The sequence below is a fragment of the Chiloscyllium punctatum genome, chromosome 36 (genome assembly GCF_047496795.1).
Source record: "Chiloscyllium punctatum isolate Juve2018m chromosome 36, sChiPun1.3, whole genome shotgun sequence".
NCBI classification, from domain to species: domain Eukaryota; kingdom Metazoa; phylum Chordata; class Chondrichthyes; order Orectolobiformes; family Hemiscylliidae; genus Chiloscyllium; species Chiloscyllium punctatum.
Genome location: NC_092774.1, coordinates 34875905 through 34899414, shown reverse-complemented (window position 1 = coordinate 34899414; position 23510 = coordinate 34875905). Strand labels below are relative to the sequence as shown.

The 23510-nt window shown below is 44.2% G+C and overlaps 2 protein-coding genes across 17 annotated transcripts in view; one reads left to right on the top strand and one right to left on the bottom strand.

Moving 5' to 3' along the window:
* The window catches only part of LOC140460371 (uncharacterized), a 78383-nt gene extending 75455 nt beyond the window's left edge, over positions 1 to 2928 (top strand). For 8 of the 9 annotated variants that reach the window (XM_072554882.1, XM_072554881.1, XM_072554883.1 and 5 more), the window contains one exon: positions 1334 to 2928. In XM_072554882.1, the coding sequence (XP_072410983.1) occupies positions 1665 to 2354 (690 nt within the window). In that variant the 5' untranslated portion in view covers positions 1334 to 1664 and the 3' untranslated portion in view covers positions 2355 to 2928. Of the gene's footprint in view, positions 1 to 1320 lie in introns of all 9 variants that reach the window. The other variant, XM_072554887.1, reaches the window with a different exon arrangement.
* A 1306-nt stretch (positions 2929 to 4234) lies between these two features.
* The window catches only part of LOC140460367 (uncharacterized), a 45473-nt gene continuing 26197 nt past the window's right edge, over positions 4235 to 23510 (bottom strand). The window contains exons 1-5 of one of the 8 annotated variants that reach the window (XR_011954037.1): positions 22689 to 22869; positions 21760 to 21862; positions 15046 to 15106; positions 13404 to 13781; positions 4235 to 4962 (exon numbers count right to left, since the gene is read on the bottom strand). The gene's annotated coding sequence lies outside the window, so the exon portion shown is untranslated. The other 7 variants (XR_011954036.1, XR_011954035.1, XR_011954033.1 and 4 more) reach the window with 7 other exon arrangements.

The following is a 23510-nucleotide window of genomic DNA, read 5'->3' as shown; positions in this document are numbered from 1 at the left end:
CTGTGAACATCTGCCTCCCAATCAACTTTTGAAAGTTTTTGCCTAATACTATTAAAATTAGTCTTCCTCCAATTTAGAACTTCAACTTTTAGATCCGGTCTGTCCCTTTCCCAAAGTGGTCCAGCACTGACACCTCAGTCACCTGTCCTGCCTTATTTCCTAAAAGTAGGTCAGTTTTTGCACCTTCTCTAGTAGGGACATCCACATACTGCCTCAGAAAATTGTCTTGTCCACGCTTAACAAATTCCTCTTGATCTAAACCCTGAATGCTGGCAGTTCTAGTCAATGTTTGGAAAGTTAAAATCCCCTACCATAACCATCCTATTATTCTTACAGATAACTGAAATCTCCTTACAAATTTGTATCTCAATTTCCTGCTGATTATTAGAGGTTTATATTACAATCCCAATAAGGTGATCATCCCTTTCTTATTTCTCAGTTCCACCCAAATAACTCCCCTGGATGTATTCCCAGAAATATCCTCCCTAAGTACAGCTGTAATGCTATCCCTTATCAAAACACCACTCCCCACCTCTCTTGCCCCCCTCTGTATCTTTCCTATGGCATTTGTATTCTGGAACATTGAGCTGTTCATCCCTGAGCCACACTTCTGTAATTGCTATGATGTCCCAGTCCCATGTTTCTGACCATGAACCCTGATTTCATCTGCCTTCCCTGTTAGGTCTCTTGCTTTGATGTAAATGCAGTATAACTTCAGTCCTACATTGTTCTCTGCATTATTCCTTCCTGCCCTGACTGTTTGATTCACTCCCTTTCCCAACTGTACGAATCTCGGGTTAATCTCTTTCCTCATTATTTCCCTGGGACCTATCCCCCACCTTACACATTCAGCAACTTCCCTGGCTTTCTTTTTGCAAGCAGTCTTGACATTTTATTTTCATATCTTGATCCAGCACCTTTGTAGGCAACTTGTTCTAGATCATTGTCCCCTAAATGAAGATTTCCTCCATACACACTTAAGGCTATCTGGCTGCATGAGGGTTTTCAGGTTTCTGTGACCTGGATAATGTGTGATCAGCAGGCACCTGGCAATCTACAGGAATTGGTAAAAACAATGACTGCAGATGCTGGAAACCAGTTTCTGGATTCATGGTGCTGGAAGAGCACAGCAGTTCAGGCAGCACCCAAGGAGCTTCGAAATCATCATGAATGGCTTTTGCCTGAAACGTCGATTTCGAAGCTACTTGGATGCTGCCTGAACTGCTATGCTCTTCCAGCACCACTAATCCAGAATCTACAGGAATTGCCATCAATGTATCTTTATTTAACTGTACTGACCGTGATCACTTATTTTGTGAGTTTATTTTTGCAGAAAGACATGCGGAAAGAAATTTGAAAGCAATTGATACATCAACTCCTGGCAGAGCTCATTGATTCATTGGGACTTGAATATCAGCAGCCAGTCAAATTGAGAGGAAATGTTTGCTTTGCTCTGCTTGAGTGGTTTTGGACACTAGTGTGGCAGGAAGAATACTAAGACACCCGAGTGAGGGAGATTCAGTGTGCTGACTGTGGAAAAAGTGCTTCAAACCATTTCCTCAGCTTGGGGGAATCAAAATCACACCCCTCACGGTGGGGACAGACTGTGTACCCGTTCTGTTTGTAATTTCAAACCCAGAGTGACACAAGGAACACTCTCCCCCATGGGGAAACCATGGAAATGTGGGGACTGTGGGAAAGGATTCCCTTCCCCCTCAGTGCTGGAAATTCACAGACGTGTTCACACCGGGGAGAAGCCGTTCATCTGCTCAGTGTGTGGAAAGGGATTCGCAAATTCTTCCAACCTGCAGGCGCACCAGTGGGTCCACACGGGAGAGAAGCCGTTCACGTGCTTGGTGTGCGGGAAGGGGTTCACGCATTCATCTGCACTGCTGACCCACCAGCGGGTCCACACTGGGGAGAGGCCATTCGGTTGCTCAGAGTGCGGGAAGGCTTTCCGTCGTGTGAGCAACTTGAGGAAGCACGAGCGGGTCCACACGGGGGAGAGGCCGTTCATCTGCCCCGAGTGTGGGAAGGGATTCAGTGATTCTTCCAGCCTGCTGAACCACCAGCGGATCCACACAGGGGAAAGACCATTCACCTGCTCTGTGTGTGGGAAAGGATTCAATCATATGAGCAATTTGCGGCATCATAAGCGGATCCACACAGGGGAGAGGCCATTCACTTGCCCCGAGTGTGGGAAGGGATTTACCAATTCTTCCAATCTGCTGACCCACCAGCGGATCCACACTGGGGAGAGGCCATTCACCTGCTCCAAGTGCAGGAAGGGCTTCACCTGCTCCTCCTACCTCCAGAGACATCAACGAGTTCATGTGCCATCACAGAGAAATTGAAGGAGTGACGGGTAAGTACCATTTTTGACGAGACAATCAACCCAGTTCTGTAGTCTCCCAGGTTTGAATCCCACCATGGTAGATGGCGCAATTGAAATCTGGAGTTCAGAATCAAATGGTGAAACCATTTTCAGGGGAAGAAAACCCCCATCTTATTCACTCATATCCTTTTCAGAGAATGAAGCTACCTTTCCTGCAAAGGATTCACTGTCATCCCAGCTGCATCCTTTGCCCTGTCTGGCCTACCCCGTGACTCCAGACCAACAGCAGTGTGGTTGACTCATGATTACACCTCCCTCCTGCAAATGAGCTGGAGAAACTAACTTGTGTACAGGGTGTAGGCTGAAACTGCTGAGTGAGGCAATACTTCCTCCAGGTGAGGGCTGTACCAAGGATCCAGTTACAAAGGGATAATTTGGTGCTGACCAATAGTAAAGAAAGTGGGGGATGGGGAGTGTGTGCACTTTGACCTTGAGCTGTTTTTTTTAAAAAACACTACTTTTTGTGCACCTTTTTTCTGGGAAAAATTGAAACTGTAATGAAGCAGGGTTGCAATAAAGGTTACCAGAATTCACCATCAGACTCAGACTCTCATTGAAAGCTGTGAGATTCAACAAGTGTTTGCTTTAAAGCTACTCATTTCTTTCAACCTCCAGCACTAAGTTTCCAATGTCTTGGATCAGAAGTGAATGAGTGGCAGAATTGTGAGAAATTGTAAATTTTTCAGGAGTTCGGGTTGATTGTTTCATCAGCAATGTTAGGTTCACTGGCAACAGTGGGAGGTGTGGGCTGTATTCACTAGAAACAAAGACTAAAAGTCTCACAACACCAGGTTATAGTTCAACAGGTTTATTTGGAAGTACTAGCTTTTGGAGCATTGCTCCTTCATCGGGTAGCTGTGGACCAGCATCATAAGACACAGAATTAAAATTAAAACTGTTAAGTTTTTCATCTCTGCAGTACTGCATCATTTCATCAACATTGTAAAGGTTACTGCCTGCAGCAGAAAGTGCGGGCTGTGTTCACGACAAAGAAAGGTAAAAATCAGACCAACGTATTGGAATATAACCTGGTATTATTTGGAAGGAATAGCTTTCGGAGTGCTGCTCCTTCATCAGGTAGCTGTGGATCAGGATCACACGACATAGAATTTGTACCAAAAGATTAGTGTCATACAACTGAATTGAACAAATCTAGATTGCTGTCAAGTCTTCCATCTTTTAGAATGGGTTGCAGGTTCATTAATATGATCCTGGTTCATTAATATGTAAATCCCAGAACTACGTATAAGGAATATTCTCGATGTAATTTGAAGGTGACCTTTCAGCTCAGAGAATGTATTAAAGGTGTGAGGTTAGAGCCTGCCTGTCTCCTAATGTTGAGTCAGACTGGTTCTACTTCCAAAGTAGGAATTTGTAAAATATTAATGGATTGACTGCCTGCAGATTGTGTGCTTTGAGCAAAATTGAATGTATCTACTATCTCACAACTCCACACACACATGGGTGCTGGGGAAAAAATAAGCACGACCACAGTAGCAGTAGTGAGGGGATTTTAAAAAAAAGTTTAACCAAGAGATTTAGTCACCTCAGTAAAAAAAAACCTCCGTTGAGGACTGACTCTCAGCTAGCTGGCTGGCTACACCCAGCATTATGTGAGCAGGAGAAGAAGAGGAGAGGGATTCAAAGTTTGGGAGAAGATTTGTAGCTCGGGTGCTCGTTGTTGTGGTTCTGTTCGCCAAGCTGGGAATTTGTGTTGCAGATGTTTCGTCCCCTATCTAGGTGACATCCTCAGTGCTTGGGAGCCTCCTGTGAAGCGCTTCTGTGATGTTTCCTCTGGCATTTTTAGTGATTTGTATCTGTCCACTGCAGCGGACAGCTGGAACTGACAACCGGAAGTGGCAGATACAAATCACTATAAATGCCAGAGGAAAGATCACAGAAGCACTTCACAGGAGGCTCCCAAGCACTGAGAATGTCACATAGACAGGGACGAAACGTCTGCAACACAAATTCCCAGCTTGGCGAACAGAACCACAACGATGGGAGGAATTTTGACCTCAGAATTATTTTTTTCAAAGTTCTAGCTCAAAGGTAGAAGACAGAATGATGGTGGAGGGGTGCTTTTCAGACAGTAGGCCTGTGACCAGTGTGTGCCACGAGGATCGGTGCTTGGTCCATTACTTTGCATCATTTATATAAGTGGTTTGGCTGTGAACATAGGTAGAGTAAGTTTGCAGAGGACTCCAAAATTGGAGGTATAGTGGACAGCGAATAAGTTTATTTCTGATTAAAACAGGATCTTGATCAGATGGGCCAATGGGCTGTGGAGTGGCAGATGGAGTTTAGTTCAGATAAATGTGAAGTGCTGCATTTTTTGAAAAATCAATCAGAGCAGGACTTATACACTTAATGGTAAGGTCCTAGGGAGTGTTGCTGAACAAAGAGACTTTGGAGTACAGATTCATAATTCCTTCAGACTTGCAGGTAGATAGGATAGTAAAGATGATGTTTGGTACGATTTCCTTGATTTCCTTTCCCAATGAATCAAGTGGCTCCATCAGAGGTTGATGTAACATTTGGTTTCAGATTTCTTTTCCCATGTCTTTCTGCAACGAAATTCACAAAATAAGTGATCACGGTCAGTACAGTCAAATAAATATAATGTGGGCGGCATGGTGGTTAGAACTGCTACCTCACAGCTCCAGAGACCCGGGTTCAATTCCCGCTTAGGCGACTGATGGTGTGGAGTTTGCACATTCTTCCTGTGTCTGCGTGGGTTTCCCCCAGGTGCACCGGTTTCCTCCCACAGTCCAAAAATGTGCAGGTTAGGTGAATTGGCCATGCTAAATTGCCCGTAGTGTTAGGTGTAGGGGTAAAGGTAGGAGAATAGGCCTGAGTGGGTTGCGCTTTGGTGGGCCGGTGTGGACTTGTTGGGCTGAAGGGCCTATTTCCTATACTAAGTAATCTTAAAAAAAATGACAACTCCTGTAGATTGCCAGATGCCTGCTGATCACATATTATCCAGGATGCATCAGGCAGCCAGATAACCTTAAGTGTGTATTGAGGAAAACTTCATTTCCAAGTCATTGTAACCAAATGAAGTTGAATAAGGATATGAAAATGAAACATCATAGAGTCATAGAGATGTACAGCACAGAAACAGACCCTTCGGTCCAACCTGTCCACGCCGACCAGATATCCCAACCCAATCTAGTCCCACTTGCCAGCACCCGGCCCATATCCCTCCAAACCCTTCCTATTCATATACCCATCCAGATGTCTTTTAAATATTGCAATTGTACCACTTCCTCTGGCAGCTCATTCCATACACGTACCGGAGTGAAAAAGTTGCCTCTTAGATTCCTTTTACATACTTCCCCTCTCACCCTAAAACTATGCCCTCTGGCTCTGGACTCCCTGACCCCAGTGAAAAGTCTGTTCATCCTATCCATGCCCTTCATGATTTTATAAACCTCTATAAGGTCACCCCTCAGCCTCCGACGCTCCAGGGAAAACAGCCCCAGCTTATTCAACCTCTTCCTATAACTCCGATCCTCCAACCCTGGCAACATCCTTGTAAATCTTTTCTGAATCCTTTCAAGTTTCACGACACCTTTACGATAGGAAGGAGACCAGAACTGCACGCAATGTTCCAACAGTGGCCTAACCAATGTCCTGTATAGCAGCAACATGACCTCCCAACTACTGTACTCTGACCAATAAAGGAAAGTATACCAAACGCCTTCTTCACTATCCTATCTACCTGTGACTCCACTGTCAAGGAGCTATGAACCTGCACTCTAAGGTCTCTTTGTTCAGCAACACTCTCTAGGACTTACCATTAAGTGTATAAGTCCTGCTAAGATTTGCTTTCCCAAAATGCAGCATCTCACATTTATCTAAATTAAACTCCACTGCTGATAAAATAAAACCAGTTAAGATGCTGAATGACTTCCTGCTCACCTATTAAATAAAATTGATGACAAGAAATACAGCATGTAATTCCATTACTATATTAGGTAAAAGATCATAGCCATGCAGCTTGTACAACAGTGAATATCAGACTTACACCATATGAAGCAATTTATATTTAATATAAATCTACATATTCTATCAATTAAAATCATAAACACCTTCAGTGCAGAAAGAGGCCATTTGACCCACTGAGTGCATTGGGTATAGGAGTTGGAAGGTCAAGTTGCAGCTGTACAGGACATTGGTTACGCCACTTTTGGAATGTTGCATTTGATTCTGGTCTCCCTCCTATAGGATAGAAAGATATCGTGAAACTCCAATAGATTGATAAGGATGTCGCCAGGGTTGGAGGGTTCGTGGTATAAAATGAGACTGAATAGGATGGGGATGTTGCCCTTGGGCCGTCAAAAGCAGAGGGTGAACTGTCGAGATTTATCAAATCATGAGTGACACGGATAGGGGAAATAACATCTTTGCCCCAGGGTGGGAGAGTCTGAAACCAGAGGGTATTGGTTTAGGGTGAGAGGGCAAAGATTTAAAAGCGACCTAAGGCTGGGAGATTGTGGAATGGGCCTTGATCGACTGAATGTTTCATTGTTCCAGAAGGTGTAAAGAGCTGGGGGTGGGGGTGGGCGCAGAAGTCAGAGCTTCAGCAGAGCTGAGAACAGCTGACATCTTCCTCTGTGGGAACAGGGAGATCAACAGAGGACGAGAAATCAGGACCTGAAATCCAAGCTGACACTAGACTACCATGTTATCAGTGCTTTGGTTAGCAGTGCCAACTCTCTACCTTTACCTAGCTTCCCATTTGACTTGAATGGCACCCCCTCAATATTCAGGATCTAATCCTTGTCATCCTGAAGCCACATCTCTCAAGAGTCTCCGATCATAATTATTCTCTTCAACGTGTGCAGTCAATTCATTCAGTTTTGTGACAATGCAGCATACATTCAGACACACTCTTTAGTTTCAAGTTTTGTGATTTTTAGAATCCAAATTTGAGTGCTGGTACATTTATCCTCCTTGTCCCTTTCTATCATTCTCTGACATTCATTTTTCACATCACTACAATGCTCACCAGCCTCAATTTAGATTGGCCATGCTAAATTGCCCTATGTGTCCAGGGATGTGCAGATTAGGTGGGTTAGCCATAGAAAATGCAGGGTTATAGTTTCATAGTAATAGAAGCAGGAGTAGGCCATTTGGCCCATTGAACCTGCTCTGCCATTCATTAAAATCATAGCTGATCGATCCATTGTCTCAGCTCCTCCTATCTGCATGATCCCGACTACCCTCAATTCTCCTATTATGTAAAAACCCATCCAGCTGTCTCTTGAATATACTTAATGAAGCTGCCTCTACTGCTTCCTTGGGCAGAGAATTCCAAAGCAGTTCCTCCTCATCTCTGTCCGAATTCTCCTCCCCCCTCATATTGAGGCCAATACCCCTAGTCCAGGTCTCACCCACCAGCAGAAATGACTGGATAGGGTGGGAGGGGGATCTGTGTGAAACGTTCTTCGGAGGGTCTGGCATAGAATTGATTGTCGGAACGGCCAACATAAACTCCCGCCTTTTAAACTCAATCCCTTTAGTAATGATGGACAAAATTCCATCTGTCGTCTTAATTACTCGTTGCACCTGCAGACCAACCCTCTGATTCATGTCCAAGGACACCCAGGTCACAGCACAGCAGCATGCTGCAACTTCTCACCATCATGTCATAGTCCTTTTTACTGCTATTCCTATGAAAATAGATGACTTCACATTTATTAACACTGTTTTCCATCTGCCAGACCTTTGCCCACTCACTCAAAATATCTATGTTCCTCTGCAAAGTTTCACAGTCCTCTGCAAACTTTGACCTGTGACCCACTGTCCCAAACTCCAAATCATTATTATAAATTGTGAATAATAATAATGCAACCAATGGATCAGATCTAAGCTCTGCAGTCCTACCCTATCCAATAGTGAATGGTGGTGGACAATTAACGAACTCATTGGAGGAGGTGGCTCCACCAATATCCCCATCCTCAATGACGGAAGAGCCCTGCACATCAGCACAAAAAATCAGGCTGAAGTACTCACAGCAATCTTCAGCCAGAAGTACCATCTTGGCCTCCTCCAGTGATCTCCAGAATCACAGATTGTCTTCAGACAATTCCAGAAGTTTATAAAATGATGAGGGGCACCGATAGGGTAAATAGCCAAGGTCTTTTCCTGTTCTGACTGTCCATAACTTAGCAGGACACAGACAACTAGCCATGGTTAATGCAGCTGTAATTAGTTGACAGGAGTTAGACATCTTGCAAAAAATGTTTGCTTAATATAGTTCTGACAAGTAAAACGATAATAACTCTGTCGACTCTTTAATTATTTAATCAATCTGTTCTAAAATTTAGAGTAGTTTGCTGAACAAAGAGACCTTGGAGTGCAGGTTCATAGCTCCTTGAAAGTGGAGTCACAGGTAGGTAGGATAGTGAAGGCGGCATTTGGTATGCTTTCCTATATTGGTCAGAGTAATGAGTACAGGAGTTGGGAGGTCATGTTGCGGCTGTACAGGACATTGGTTAGGCCACTGTTGGAATATCGCGTGCAAGTCTGGTCTCCTTCCTATCAGAAAGATGTTGTGAAACTTGAAAGGGTTCAGAAAAGATTTACAAGGATGTTGCCATGGTTGGAGGATTTGAACTATAGGAAGAGGCTGAACAGGCTGGGGCTGTTTTCCCTGTAGTGTCAGAGGCTGAGGGGTGACCTTATAGAGGTTTACAAAATTATGAAGGGCATGGATAGGATAAACAGACAAAGTCTTGCCCCTGGGGTCGGGGAGTTCAGAAGTAGAGGGCATAGGTTTACGGTGAGAGGGGAAGATATTAAAGAGACCTAAGGGACAACTTTTTCCACGCAGAGGGTGGTACATGTATGGAATGAGCTGCCAGAGGATGTGGTGGAGGCTGGTACAATTGCAACATTTACAAGGTATTTGGATGGGTATATGAATAGGAAGGGTTTGGAGGGATATGGGCCAGGTGCTGGCAGGTGGGAGTAGATTGGGTTGGGATATCTGGTCGGCATGGACAGGTTGGACCGAAGGATCTGTTTCTGTGCTGTACATCCCTGTGACTCCAAGATCCTTCAAATATTTATAGATATAGGTCCTTTAGTAGTTTCAGATCTACCTACACAAAAAAAAAGTTATTAAAGCATTAGAAGAAAAGATTCCAACCAGTTTCAGATAGTGAAAGCAGCCCCATATCATACAGAGAGGAACGAATTATTGATACAGAAATTCGCAGACATTGGAATGTGAGGTGAATGAATACATTATAAGACACCCAAGGATAAAGATAGAGGTGACTGGTAAACATGGGACGCAACAACTTATTAGCGAAAGAATTCTAAGAGTAGGTGTAACCATAAATTTGATGGAACTGATCAAAGATCAATATGCATTTGGATCGCCTTTAATGAGGAATTTAAAAGGTTCCTGAAGTGATGGGCAAGTATCCAATGAATTGGCGGCTGCCACGATGCAGCCGGTAAATGTTACATGAATACAGGATCCAGTGTGAAAAAGCCTCAAGGAGGGAGATCAGAGTCTGGGAAACGTCACAAAGGTCCAGGGCCAGACCACAACCCTGTCCATCTCTTTATCATTCAGTGAAATGATTAACTTCATTGGAAATACATTGAGGTCAGCTGAAACTATACAAGATGCTGCACCAAAATCAGAGGGCTGTTTTCCCTGGAGCATCGGAGGCTGAGGGGTGACTTTAGAGGTTGATAAAATCATGAGGAGCATGGATAGGGTAAATATACAAGGTTTTATCCCTGCGGTGGGAAAGTCAGAACTATAGGGCATAGGGTGAAAGGGGAAGGGACCCGAGGAGCAACTTTTTCAAGCAGAGGGTGGTGCGTGTTTGGAATGAGCTGCTAGAGGAAGTGGTGGAGGCTGGTACAACTGCAGCATTTAAAAGACATCTGGATGGGTATATGAATAAAGGAAGTGCTTATGAAGATATGGGCTAAGTGCTGGCAAATGGGACTAGATTAGGTTAGGGTATCTGGTAAGTATGGATGAGTTGGACTGAAGGATCACTTCTGAACTGTATATCTCTATGACTCTAATTGGAACTAGCTGGGTGGGCACCATGGACCAGTTTAGGCCAAAGGACCTGTTTCCATGCTGTCTTACTCTATGACTCTAAGTGGGCCATGGACTGAAGATTGGCAGATGGAGTTTAATTTAGATCAATGCATTTTGGTGGGTCAAGCCAGGGCAGGATATACAGGTCAATTGTAAGTGAGCTAGAGGGTGCAGGTGCATAGTTCCTTGAACGTGGACTCAGAGGTAGACAGGGCGGTGAAGATGACTTTCAGCACGCTTGCTTTCATTGGTCAGAGCACTGAGCATAGGAGCACCCCATGGAGAGAAATCAGAGTTTACATTTTGGGTCTGGTGCCCCTCAAAACTGATCCCAAAATGTTAACTCTGATTTCTCTCCACAGATGCTGCCAGATCTGCTGAGCTTTTCCAGCAACTTCTGTTTTTGTTTCTGATTACCAATCTCCAGTTTCTCAGTATTTATTGAGTTGGGACATTTTGTTGCAGCTTTACAAGACGTTCGTGAGACCACTTTCAGAGTACTGCCTTCAGTTCTGGACACCCTACTATTGAAATGAAATTATTAAACTAGAAAGGGTGCAAAAACAGATTTACTAGGATGCTTCCGAGTCTGGAAAAATTGAGTTATAGGGAGAGGTTGGATAGACTGGGATTTTTTTTTCTCTGGAAACTGAAGTGTACTCTTATAGAGGTAGATGTAGAGTAATAGGGGAATGGGTCTGGGTGAGATACTCTTCAAAAGGCCAGTGTGAATGTTTTGGGCCAAAGGGACTGTTGCCACACTGTAGATATGCTATAATTCTATGATCCAAAAACCCATCCAGATTCCTTTTAAATGTTGTTATTGTATCTGCCTCAATCACTTTCCCTGGCAGCCAACTCCACATATAAAGAACAAAGAAAATTTACAGCCCAGGAACAGGCCCTTCAGCCCTCCAAGCCTGAGCCGATCAAACCTACTGTGTAAACCTGTCGCCCACTTCCTAAGCATCTGTATCCCTCTGCTCCCCACCTACTCATGCATCTGCCCAGATGCATCTTAAATGAATCTACCGTGCCTACCTTTACTACCTCTGCTGGCAACGTGTTCCAGGTGCCCACCACCCTTTGTGTAAAGTACTTGCCGCATGTATCCCCTTTAAACTTTCCACGTCTCACCTTGAAAGCATGACCTCTCGTTATGGAGTCCTTCACCCTGGGAAAAAGCTTATCCCTATCCACCCTGTCTATACATTTCATGATTTTGTAAACCTCAATCAGGTCCCCCCTCAATCTCCTTTTTTTTCTAATGAAAACAAACCTAACCTCTCTTCATACCTAGCACCTTCCATACCAGGCAACATCCTCATAAACCTTCTCTGCACTCTGTCCAAAGCGCCCACATCCTTTTGGTAATGTGGCGACCAGAACTGTTGCACCACCCTCTACATGAAGGCATTTCCCCTCAGGTCCTTCCTAAGTCTTTCCCCTCACATCTCAAATCCATCCCCTGTAATCTTCAATTCCCCATCCCTGGGAAAAAGACGACATGGGTAAGGTTGATCGTATGAAGGGAAACCGACTGACACAGCGTGAATTGGAGTTGGGAGGCATACATCTATCACGTTTCACTCTGAAAATAAATCTAGACACTGAAAATAAATCTCCAGTTGCTCCCTCCCCTCTGTAAGGTTGTCAGAATTGTGACAAAGGAAACAGAGATTCGTTGATCGAACTGAAGCAAAATAAAACTTCAGATGGAATCTTTCAATTCCAGCGGCTTTTGAGACAAGAGGCTGGAAGTAAGTGGAAATTGCCAGGGTCTTAATTGCTGGCTCAGTCGGAGTTCGATTCCTCCCTCGGGGAAACTGTCTTTGTGGAGTTTCCAAGTTGTCTCCCAGTGTCTGTGTGGGTTTCTTCCGGTTGCTTCATTCCCTCCCACAATCCAAAGATGTGCTGGTTAGGGTGAATTGATCATGCTTAATTGTCCCATAGTGTTCAGGGATGTGTCGGTGCGATGCATTAGTCAGGGGTAAATGTAGAGCAATAGGGTCGAAGAATGGGTGTGGGTGGGTTACTCTTCAGAGGCTCAGTATGGGTTGTTGGGCTGAGGGCCTGTTTCTGCACTGTAGAGATTCTATGATTCATACAACTATCCGCCGGATGAAGTGGCCAAGTCCTTACCCCAGAGGGAGCAAGACATTGTCTTGGCATCACCACTTTCTGATGGAAATTAATATGAGAGACTATTTTGGGAGTTGGACATTGATGAATCGTTGGATTTTCATTAATGAGAGTTACAAGAAGAGGGGTGACCTTATAGAGGTTTACAAAATCATGAGGGTGTGGGTAGTGTGAATAGTTAAGGATCCCCCACCCCCACCCCCAAGAATGGGGGAGTCCAGAACCATGGGGTATAGGTCCAAGATGAGAGAGAAGACACAAACAGGACCCAATGGGCAACCTCCACTCCCAACCCAGAGGGTGGTGCGCACACAGAACGTGCCATTAGAGGAAGTGGCAGAGGCGAACACAACCACACATTCAGAACAGACCAATGGGAGCAGTTTGGGTATGTCCAGCACCTTCGACCATATTTTCTACTTTTATTTTCGATTTTTGCATTCAGCAAGAGGAGTTGGAAGCTTCAGTGAGTGTCTCTTGGCTGCTACTCTCTCTGAATTTGCTCTTGTTGGTTTGTTCCTTCTGGAGAACACGATGTGAAAATGTGTGTTGGAATTCGCCTTTTTGCCAAAAAGGGTGTGTTAAAGGGATGTTACTGTATCGGAATAGTTAGTTAGTAACAGTTACTCTGTGTCTATTAAGTTTCCAGTCTGCAGAGTTATCCTAAATTCCTCTCTTTAGCTGTATTTTAATGACAGCCTTTAAGCAAATCATGTTTTGCTTAAAGGCCAGCAGTCACATTTCACATATGGCTTTAAAATGAGAAAAAATGAGGGTCACGGCTACCTTTTTAAAGTATTTGTCCGGGGATCCGGTCTGGTCCGTAACAATTGTGCAGTGAGGATTCGATCTGTCTAACTGGTTCAAGCTCCTTCCACAACCAAGTACACAGGAAGACTCTCACTCAGGTACTGTTCCTGGGGATACTTCCTCTGATGGCCAGTCGAACACTTTCACACACATCTGTGCGTGTTCTCACACTCCAGGCATTTCCAATTGCACTGACGTTTAAAAACCTTTGAAGGTAACAGAATAGATAAATGTTTCACATTTGAAGTCCAGAGACTTGTGATCTTCAGATCATGGCGTGTTGAGAGGCTGTTTCAGACCTGAAATGGCTTTTGCTTTCAGATTTCTCTCTGGAGATCCTTCCCTTCTTGTAACCTGTATAAAAAGAGATTATGAAAGTCAGCGCAGAGATTCAGAACAGACAATTCTGGTTTCCACATCCCCAAAACCAAAAGATCTTCCTTTACATTCTGTTGTCTTATATACCGTAAGATTTGATCAGAGATGTGAGCACATGCGTTATCTGGATAGTCAGACCATCGTAACCTGAATGACTCCTCGGGTCGTATGGCATGGAAACAGACCCTTCAGTTCAACTAGTCCATGCTGAACATAATCCCAAACTAAACTTGTCCCACTTGCCTGCTGCTGACCCAATATCCCCCCCCCCCACACCTCTCCTTTTAAATGTTGTAATTGTAGCAGCACCACCACTTCCTCCGGCAGTTCATTCCACACATGAACCACTGTGTAAAAAACCTTTGCCACTCTGTCTCCTCCCACCTTAAAAATGTGCCCCATAGTCTTGAAATCCCCCAGCCTATGGAAAATACACCTCATTCACTTTATCTATACCCCTCAAGATTTTATAAACCTCTACCAGGTCGCCTTCAATGTCTGAAGCTCCAGTGAGAGGAGTCCCAACCGATCCATCCTATCCACATAGCTCAAACCCTCCATCCCCAACAACATCTGGTAAATCTCTTTGAAACTCTCCCACCAGTCAAAGGATCAATGATTTCAAAACTGAATGGGTGTTTGAAACAAAAAAAAAGCTTGCAGGGTTACGGGGGCACAGGTGTTGTTCTTAACTTAAAATATCAAATTAAAACCTTGAGTATCATAACCATGGGCAGCACAATGGCTCAGTGGTTAACACTGCTGTCTCACAGCACCAGGGACCAGGTTCAATTCCAGCCTTGGGCAATGTTCATGTGGGGTGTGAACATTACCCCAGTGTCGGCATCGGTTTCCTCCCACAGTCAAAGAGGTGCAAGTTAGGGTGAATTGGCCGTGCAGAAGTACCCATAGTGTTCAGGGATGTGTAGGTTAGGTGGATTGGCTATGCTAAATTATCAGTGTCCAGGGATATGCAAGCTCGGGGGATTAGCCATGGAAAATGCAGGGTTGGGGTAGATCTGAGTGGGATGTTCTTTGGAGGGTCGGTAGCAACTTGGTGGACCGAATAGCCTGCTTCCCCATTGTAGGGATTCTACGATTCTAACCTTCTGTCTTGAAATTGAGTCATAGAGGTCTACAGCATGGAAACAGTTCCCATGATGCCTAGTTTTCACAATTAATTTAGTCCCATTCCCTGCATTTAGTCCATATCCCTCCATACCCCTTCCCATCCATGTACCTGTCTAAATGTTTCTTCAATGACAGTTTGAATTCGTGTATCGCTGGACATCGGAGTGCATCTGGGAAAATTAACAAACAGTGAAATTCACAACTAATCTTGGAGGAACTGTTGAGCGAAGTTCACAGCACAGAATCAGATAAGTTAATTGTTGTTTTAAGTCTGTAAAAGAGAAAAGCTGCAGTAGTGAGTAAAGTGGATTCTTTCCTGATTATGTGTTTTTGGAGATAAGTCTTTTGATTAAACATAAAATCTAAGCCATAGCTATTAATTTAACCTGGGGCAGTGTTTGTAGAGGAATAAAACGGTGTTATTTTCTGGGTCTGTAGATTGTGAAGGAGCAAAAATGGCCTTTGCAGTGATATGTACTTCTTGTCAGATGTGGGAGTTTAAAGAGAGTTTAAGGGTTACTGTGGATTATATCGGCCATAAATGCTGTCGGATGCGAATCTTATCAGATTGAGTGGATCGGTTGGACAGACAGATAGAAGCGATGAGGAATTTGCAACAGCATCAGTATGTGATGGATGGCAGTTATAGGAAGGGGGGAAAGTCTCAGATACAGTCACATAGATGGGTTAACTCCAGGGAGGGTGAGAGAGGTCGGCACAAAGGCAGGAGTCTTTTGTGGATATACCCATTTCAAACAGGTATGCTGTTTTGGAAAATGTAGGGGGTGATGGATTCTTAGGGGAATGTAGCACGAACAGCCAAGTTTCTGGTATTGAGACTGGCTCTAATGCAATAAGAGATCAATCGTATTAGGGGATTCTGTAGTCAGAGGTACAGACAGACGTTCTGTGGCCAGCAGAGAAAAAGCAGAATGGTGCATCGTTTCCCTGGTGCCAGGATTAAGGATGTCTCAGGGACGGTGCAGAATGTTCTCACTGGGGAGAGGGGCCAGCAGGAGATCATTGTCCACATTGGAACCAATGACATTGGAAGGAAAAAGGTTGAGACTCTGAAGGGAGATTAGAGAGAGTTAGGCAGAAATTTAAGGAGGTCCTCAAGGGTAATAATATCTGGATTACTCCCAGTGCTATGAGCTAGTGAGGGCAGCAATAGGAGGATAGAGCAGATGAATGCATGGCTGAGGAGCTGGTGTATGGGAGAAGGATTCACATTTTTGGATCATTGGAATCTTTTTTGGAGTAGAAGTGAGCTGTACAAGAAGGATGGATTGCACCTAAATTGGGAGGGGACTAATATACTGGCAGGGTAATTTGTTAGAACTGCTTGGGAGGATCTAAACTAGTAAGGGGGGGGGGTGGTGGGGGTGGGACGCAAGGAGATAGTGAGGAAAGAGATCGATCTGAGACGTGTACAGCTGAGAACAGAAGTGAGTCAACAGTCACGGCAGGCAGGGACAAGGTAGGATTAATAAATTAAACTGCATTTATTTCAATACAAGGGGCCTATCAGGGAAGGCAGATGAACTCAGGGCATGGTTAGGAACATGGGACTGGGATATCCTAGTAATTATGGAAACATGGCTCAGGGATGGGCAGGACTGGCAGCTTAATGTTCCAGGATACAAATGCTACAGGAAGGATAGAAAGGGAGGCAAGAGAGGAGGGGACGTGGCATTTTTGATAAGAGATAGCATTACAGCTGTGCTGAGGGAGGATATTCCTGGAAATACATCCAGGGAAGTTATTTGGGTGGAACTGAGAAATAAGAAAGGGATGATCACCTTATTGGGATTATATTATATAGCCCTCAATAGTCAGAGGGAAATTGAGAAACAAACTTGTAAGGAGATCTCAGCTATCTGTAAGAATAATAGGGTAGTTATGGTAGGGGATTTTAACTTTCCAAACATTGACTGGGACTGCCATAGTGTTAAAGGTTTAGATGGAGAGGAATTTCTTAATTGTGTACAAGACAATTTTCTAATTCAGTATGTGGATGTACCTACTAGAAGAGGTGGAAAACTTGACCTACTCTTGGGAAATAAGGCAGGGCGGGTGACTGAGGTGTCAGTGGGGGAGCATTTTGGGGCCAGCAACCATAATTCTATTTGTTTTAAAATAGTGATGGAAGAGGATAGACCAGATCTAAAAGTTGAAGTTCTAAATTGGAGAAAGGCCAATTTTGACGGTATTACACAAGAACTTTCGAAAGCTCATTGGAGGCAGATGTTCGCAGGTAAAGGGACGGCTGGAAAATGGGAAGCCTTCAGAAATGAGATAACAAGAATCCAGTGAAAGTATACTCCTGTCAAGGTGAAAGGGAAGGCTGGTAGGTACAGAGAATGCTGGATGACTAAAGAAATTGAGGGTTTGGTTAAGAAAAAGAAGGAAGCATATGTCTGGTATAGACAGGATAGAGAGTGTGAATCGTTAGAAGAGTACAAAGGCAGTAGGAGTATACTTAAAAGGGAAATCAGGAGGGCAAAAAGGGGACATGAGATAGCTTTGGGAAATAGAATTAAGGAGAATCCAAAGGGTTTTTACTGATATATTAAGGACAAAAAGGTAACAAGGGAGAGAATAGGGCCCATCAAAGAACAGCAAGGCGAGCTTTGTGTGGAGCCACAGAAAATGGGGGAGATATAGACTGTAGGGAAATAGATGGTGACATCTTGCAAAATGTCCCGATTACAGAGGAGGAAATGCTGGATGTCTTGAAACGGTTAAAAGTGGATAAATCCCCAGGACCTAATCAGGTGTACCCAAGAACTCTGTGGTAAGCTAGAGAAGTGATTGCTGGACCTTTTGCTGAGATATTTGTATCATCGATAGTCACAGATGAGGTGCCAGAAGACTAGAGGTTGGCAAACGTGGTGCCACTGTTTAAGAAGGGGGGTAAAGACAAGCCAGGGAACGATAGAGCGGTGAGCCTGACCTCGTGGTGGGCAAGTTGTTGGAAGGAATCCTGAGGGACAGGAAGTACATGTATTTGGAAAGGCAAGTACTGATTTGGGATAGTCAACATGGCTTTGTGCGTGGGAAATCATGTCTCACAAATTTGATTGAGTTTTTTGAAGAAGTAACAAAGAAGATTGATGAGGGCAGAGCAGTAGATGTGATCTATATGGACTTCAGTAAGGCGTTCAACAAGGTTCCCCATGGGAGACTGATTAGCAAGGTTAGATCTCATGGAATACAGGGAGAACAAGCCATTTGGATAAGAACTGGCTCAAAGGTAGAAGACAGAGGGTGGTGGTGGAGGGTTGTTTTTCAGATTGGAGGCCTGTGACCAGTGGAGTGCCACAAGGATCGGTGCTGGGCCCTCTACTTTTTGTCATTTACATAAATGATTTGGATGCGAGCATAAGAGGTACAGTTAGTAAGTTTGCAGATGACACCAAAATTGGAGGTGTAGTGGACAGCAAAGAGGGTTACCTCAGATTACAACAGGATCTGGACCAGATGGGCCAATGGGCTGAGAAGTGGCAGATGGAGTTTAATTCAGATGAACGCGAGGTGCTGCAATTTGGGAAAGCAAATCCTAGCAGGGATTTTACACTTCATGGTAAGTTCCTCGGGAGTGTTGCTGAACAAAGAGACCTTGGAGTGCAGGTTCATAGCTCCTTGAAAGTGGAGTCGCAGGTAGATAGGATAGTGAAGGCGGCGTTTGGTATGCTTTCCTTTATTGGTCAGAGTATTGACTACAGGAGTTGGGAGGTCATGTTGCGGCTGTACAGGACATTGGTTAGGACACTGTTGGAAAAATGCATGCAATTCTGATCTCCTTCCTATTGGAAAGATGTTGTGAAACTTGAAAGGGTTCAGAAAAGATTTACAAGGATGTTGCCAGGGTTCGAGTATCTGAGCTACAGGGGGAGGCTGAACAGGCTGGGGCTGTTTTCCCCGGAGCGTCGGAGGCTGAGGGGTGACCTTATAGAGGTTTACAAAATTATGAGGGGCATGGGTAGGATAAATAGGCAAAGTCTTTTCCCTAGGGTTGGAGAGTCCAGAACTAGAGGGCATAGGTTTAGGGTGAGAGCGGAAAGATATAAAAGAGACCTAAGGGGCAACTTTTTCACGCAGAGGGTAGTACATGTATGGAATGAGCTGCCAGAGGATGTGGTGGAGGCTGGTACAATTGCAACATTTACAAGGCATTTGGACGGGTATATGAATATGAAGGGTTTGGAGGGATATGGGCCGGGTGCTGGCAGGTGTGACTAGATTGGGTTGGGATATCTGGTCGGCATGGACGGGTTGGACCAAAGGGTCTGTTTCCATGACTCTATGACAAAATTGTATTCGCTTGCACCACCACCTCTGCCAATCTGTTCCAGACATTCTCCACTCTCTCTGTGTAAACGTTTGCCCCTCTGGACCCATTTATATCTCTCCTCCACTCACCTTAAACTTATGCTCTCTAAGTTTAGACCCCCACATGGGGAAAAAGCTTTGGCTGTCTACCTTATCTATGCCTCTCATGATTTTATATCACGTCTCAGTCCCCTGTGCTCCAGGGAAAAAAGAAGTCTTAGTCTATCCAGCCTCTCCTTATAACAACCTTCCAGCCAAGTAGCATCGCAGTAAATCTTTTCTGCATCCTTTCTAGTTAGTAATATCCTTCCAACAGTAGGGTGACTAGAATTGCATGCTGTACTCCTTACTAACATCTTGTACAGCTGCAACAAGATGTCCCAACTCCTATACTTGATGCTCTGACCGATGAAACCAAGCATGCTGAAAGCCTTCTTCATGTACCCATGACTCCACTTTCTCGGACTTCTTCGAGACACTGCAGTGTCACATGCAGTGTCTCGAACTTCTTGATTCGAGACAATGCATGTGAAATAGATTCAGTGCTATATTAAAGGCAGAAAAGAATAACAAAAATATACTATTAGAGAGCCATAAATTATGTATCGAGATAAGGTACTGAAATAGTCAAGATAAGTACCAACTAATAATGTCTACCAATAAGCATTGAATCTGTTTCACATGCAGTATTCAAACCGAGAGGTGCAGGTTCATAGCTCCTCGAAAGTGGAGTCACAGGTAGACAGGAAAGGCTTTTGGCCCGCTTGCTTTCATCAGTCAGAGCACTGAGCTTCGCAGTTGAGATGTCTTGTTGCAGCTTTCACACATACCACACAATAACACAAGACATGACCCTGCCTTCCTAACTGACCGTCCCTTTGAATGTCATGTGGAAAACACCCCTTTAATTGTGATGATCAGGAAAGATGGCATCCTTCGAAAAAAAAAGTGTTGTACCAACAAATGTTGGACAAAAGGAGAAAGTTGCACTTTGAGGTGAAGATCAATCTTCATTGAGAGAGGAGCAGCAGCAGCTTCAGAAGCTCATGGTCTAACTTCTGCATTTAGACATGGGGGAGGGGGTGGGGAACTCTGATTGGTAGGAGGAGCATGAACCTTCCGGTCCTTCTGGGCTTCCTATTGGTCAATCCCCAGACATGTGCCTCCTAGACCAGGAGATTCACATGTCAACTATCCAATGGGAGACAGCCAGCCTGGAAATATGGGGATTGTACCTGAAACAACCCCACAGAGGCGTGTCACCATGTTACCCTTTATTTGCATGTGCAGAAACCTTGACACTGGTCCAGTTTGCTCAGAGTGAAAAGTACCTCTGACATGCCTGTTTCTGTCAGGGCTCCCTGACTGGACCAGGTTAACAGCCCCAATCAAGGAACTCATATTCTGTGCGATCCACCTAACTGACATTATAATGACCACAGAACCGAGTACTTCTCTTCACCGAACACTGCAATTACTTTAATTTTCAGTTTAATGATCCAACTCTCTTTTGAATGCCATAATTGAATCTAATTCCAACACATACTCTCGCAGACCATTCCAGAGGTCGAAGCATTTTCAATCAATAATGAATTACGTTTTGGATCACACTCAAAAAGATTTCGTATGGACTATTGCTTCCAAATCATCTGCAGAAGTTTCTTCATATGGACAAATTTACAACATAGTGGGTTTATTCAAATTTTATAACATATTGGGGTAGTACGGTGCTTAGCACTGCTACCTCACAATGCCAGGGACCCAGGTTCAATTCTAACTTCAGGTGACCGACTGTGTGGAGTTTGCATGTTCTCCCTGTCTACATGCATTTCTTCCCACAGTCCAAAGATATGGAGGGTGGGTGGTCTGACCGGGATAAATTGCTCCATGATGTGTAGTCTAGGTGGATTAGCCATGGTAAATGCAGGGGCATGGGGTGATTCTGAATGGGATGCTCTTTGGTGGGTCAGTGCAGACTCAATGTGACAAATGGCCTCTTTCTGCACTGTAGGAATTTTATGCATCTCTGTTCTGACGTCTTGCAAATGCACCTTTCTGAAAAGGACAGTTTGCTGTCATGTTCAGTACTGCAGTGTCTATATTTTCCCACATACCTCTAAATTAGTTTTGCATGCAATTCCCCCCATTTCCACTGTATCTTAGCTAGCATTCCCCCTTTCATTCCTTATCAATTTTTCCATTACCGTGACTTATGATCCTTTTCTCTTTATAGATTATTGTAGACTAAGTCTAGTTACCATGTCTACCAAAGTATAAGATGAAAATGCATTTTTTTTCTGATCCCATACTTAACTATCCCATAATGCTTGTTAAGGGGGAGGGGGAGGGTGGAATTGAGGAAACTGGTGAAATCTATATTGATCCCATTTGTTGGATGGTCCCATAATGGAAGATGAAGTGTTCTTCCTCCAGGTGTCAGGTGGCTAGAGTTTGGCGATGGAGGCAGCCCAGGACACACATACCTTACCTGAGTGGGAGGGGTAGTTAAAGTGTTCAGCCACAGGGCGGTGGATCATTTAGTTCGTGTGTCCCAGAGGTGTTCTCCGAAACGTTCTGCAAGTCCAATCTCCCTAATGCAAAGGAGACCATGTCAAGCGCAACGGACACGTAAATAAATCTTATAAATAAATTATATAAATTTTAGCCTGCAAGAATTATTTTCTATCAGACTTTAATTAAATTGGATGACGGGATGAAAGAGTCTGTTGGTCAGACTTGAATCAGCACCCTGAAATGAGACAAAGCCATTAATATCAGTGAACTGCATTTGTTAAAAGCATTAATCCTTGATTTATTTTAACAACTTACTGGTATTCACACCTGCACATTCAATGTCAAACTCTGACATCAGAAATGAAATTACACCATTAATTTTGTCTTACAATATTCCAACAAACAAATTGATAGCACAGAGTGAATACCATGTCCGATTCATATGAAATTAAATTTGACCGAAAATGTAAAATCGAGATGTGAGATAACAAATGGGGGAAGGGCAGAAGGCAAGAAATGCAGCATCAGAGAAGGTGCTCCTCCAGGGAGTGTATTTTACCAACTACAACTGCTCAATATAAACAAACACTCTGACATGATCCTCCGGTTTTAATGTAAACCATAGCCCCATACAGTAGGTACCATTTAAATAAGTTAATAGATACAAGCCTTGAGCAAATCCAGCCTCCAGCCGGACCCCCCGCTTCTTGGAGCTCGGACCTTCCTCCAGCTCCGGGGGGTTGTTGAGCTCCTGGGCTCCGGCCGCCGCCGAAGAAGCCGCGGGCGCCGGCTCTCTCTCCTCCACCGCCGACATTTTTAATTTGTTTTCTCGTTCACCCGGTAACCGTCACCTCCCCCTTCCCGGGCCCCGGAAATTATACAAAAATAAACAATAAACCCCACCGGGGACTGTCTCCTTTTCTTCACAACTTTTGTTTGAAAAGTTCCGGCTTTAATTTGAAATGTATTTTAAAGGTATTTTCTGAGGTAAACGATGCCTGTCTGCCCCCCCTCCCTCCGTCAGAAACCGCCCGCTGAGTCGATGAGAAAACCGCAGCCTCGCGCCGCCATCTTTGTTTTTCTTCTTCATTTCGTTTCCTCGTTCAGTGACGCGCGTCATCCGCGCTCCCTCCAATCAGAGCGCACCTCACTCCACCTGACCAATGGCGGCCGGCTTTGCTGGTCGTGTTGGCCCCACCCTCTGCAATATCTCTCTCTGATTAGTCGGTCCCGACCATAAGCTTTGGGATTGGTGGGGAATTTCACAATCATGTCAGTGTATCCGCCCTTTTCATTCCCATTCATTCATTCAACAGCAGATGACCCAGTTTACTGCAACGGGCTCTGGGGCTATAGTGGTAGTGTCACATATTCAGGGGGAAGATATGATTTTTAACGTTATCAACCAATTCAACTCTGGCACCTTCACATCCACTCATTCAACCGAAGAGGGCTCAATTTAGTGTAATGGCTCTGAAGGTATATTATTTGTATCCTATGTTGAGAAGAAACCTCTTCCCCTTCATTCAATAGAAGAGGGCTGATTTGCTGCAGAGGTTTTTTTTATGGCGCAGTGGCAGTGTCCCTATCTTCGAGCCCTGAAATCCCACAGCTATGAGGATGCGTAGTAACAAATTTTGTAGTCATAAGTCACATTACACCAGGTTTATAGTCCAGCAGGTGTGTTTGGATGGGATCTTAGAGAAATATATTAAATTATGAAAG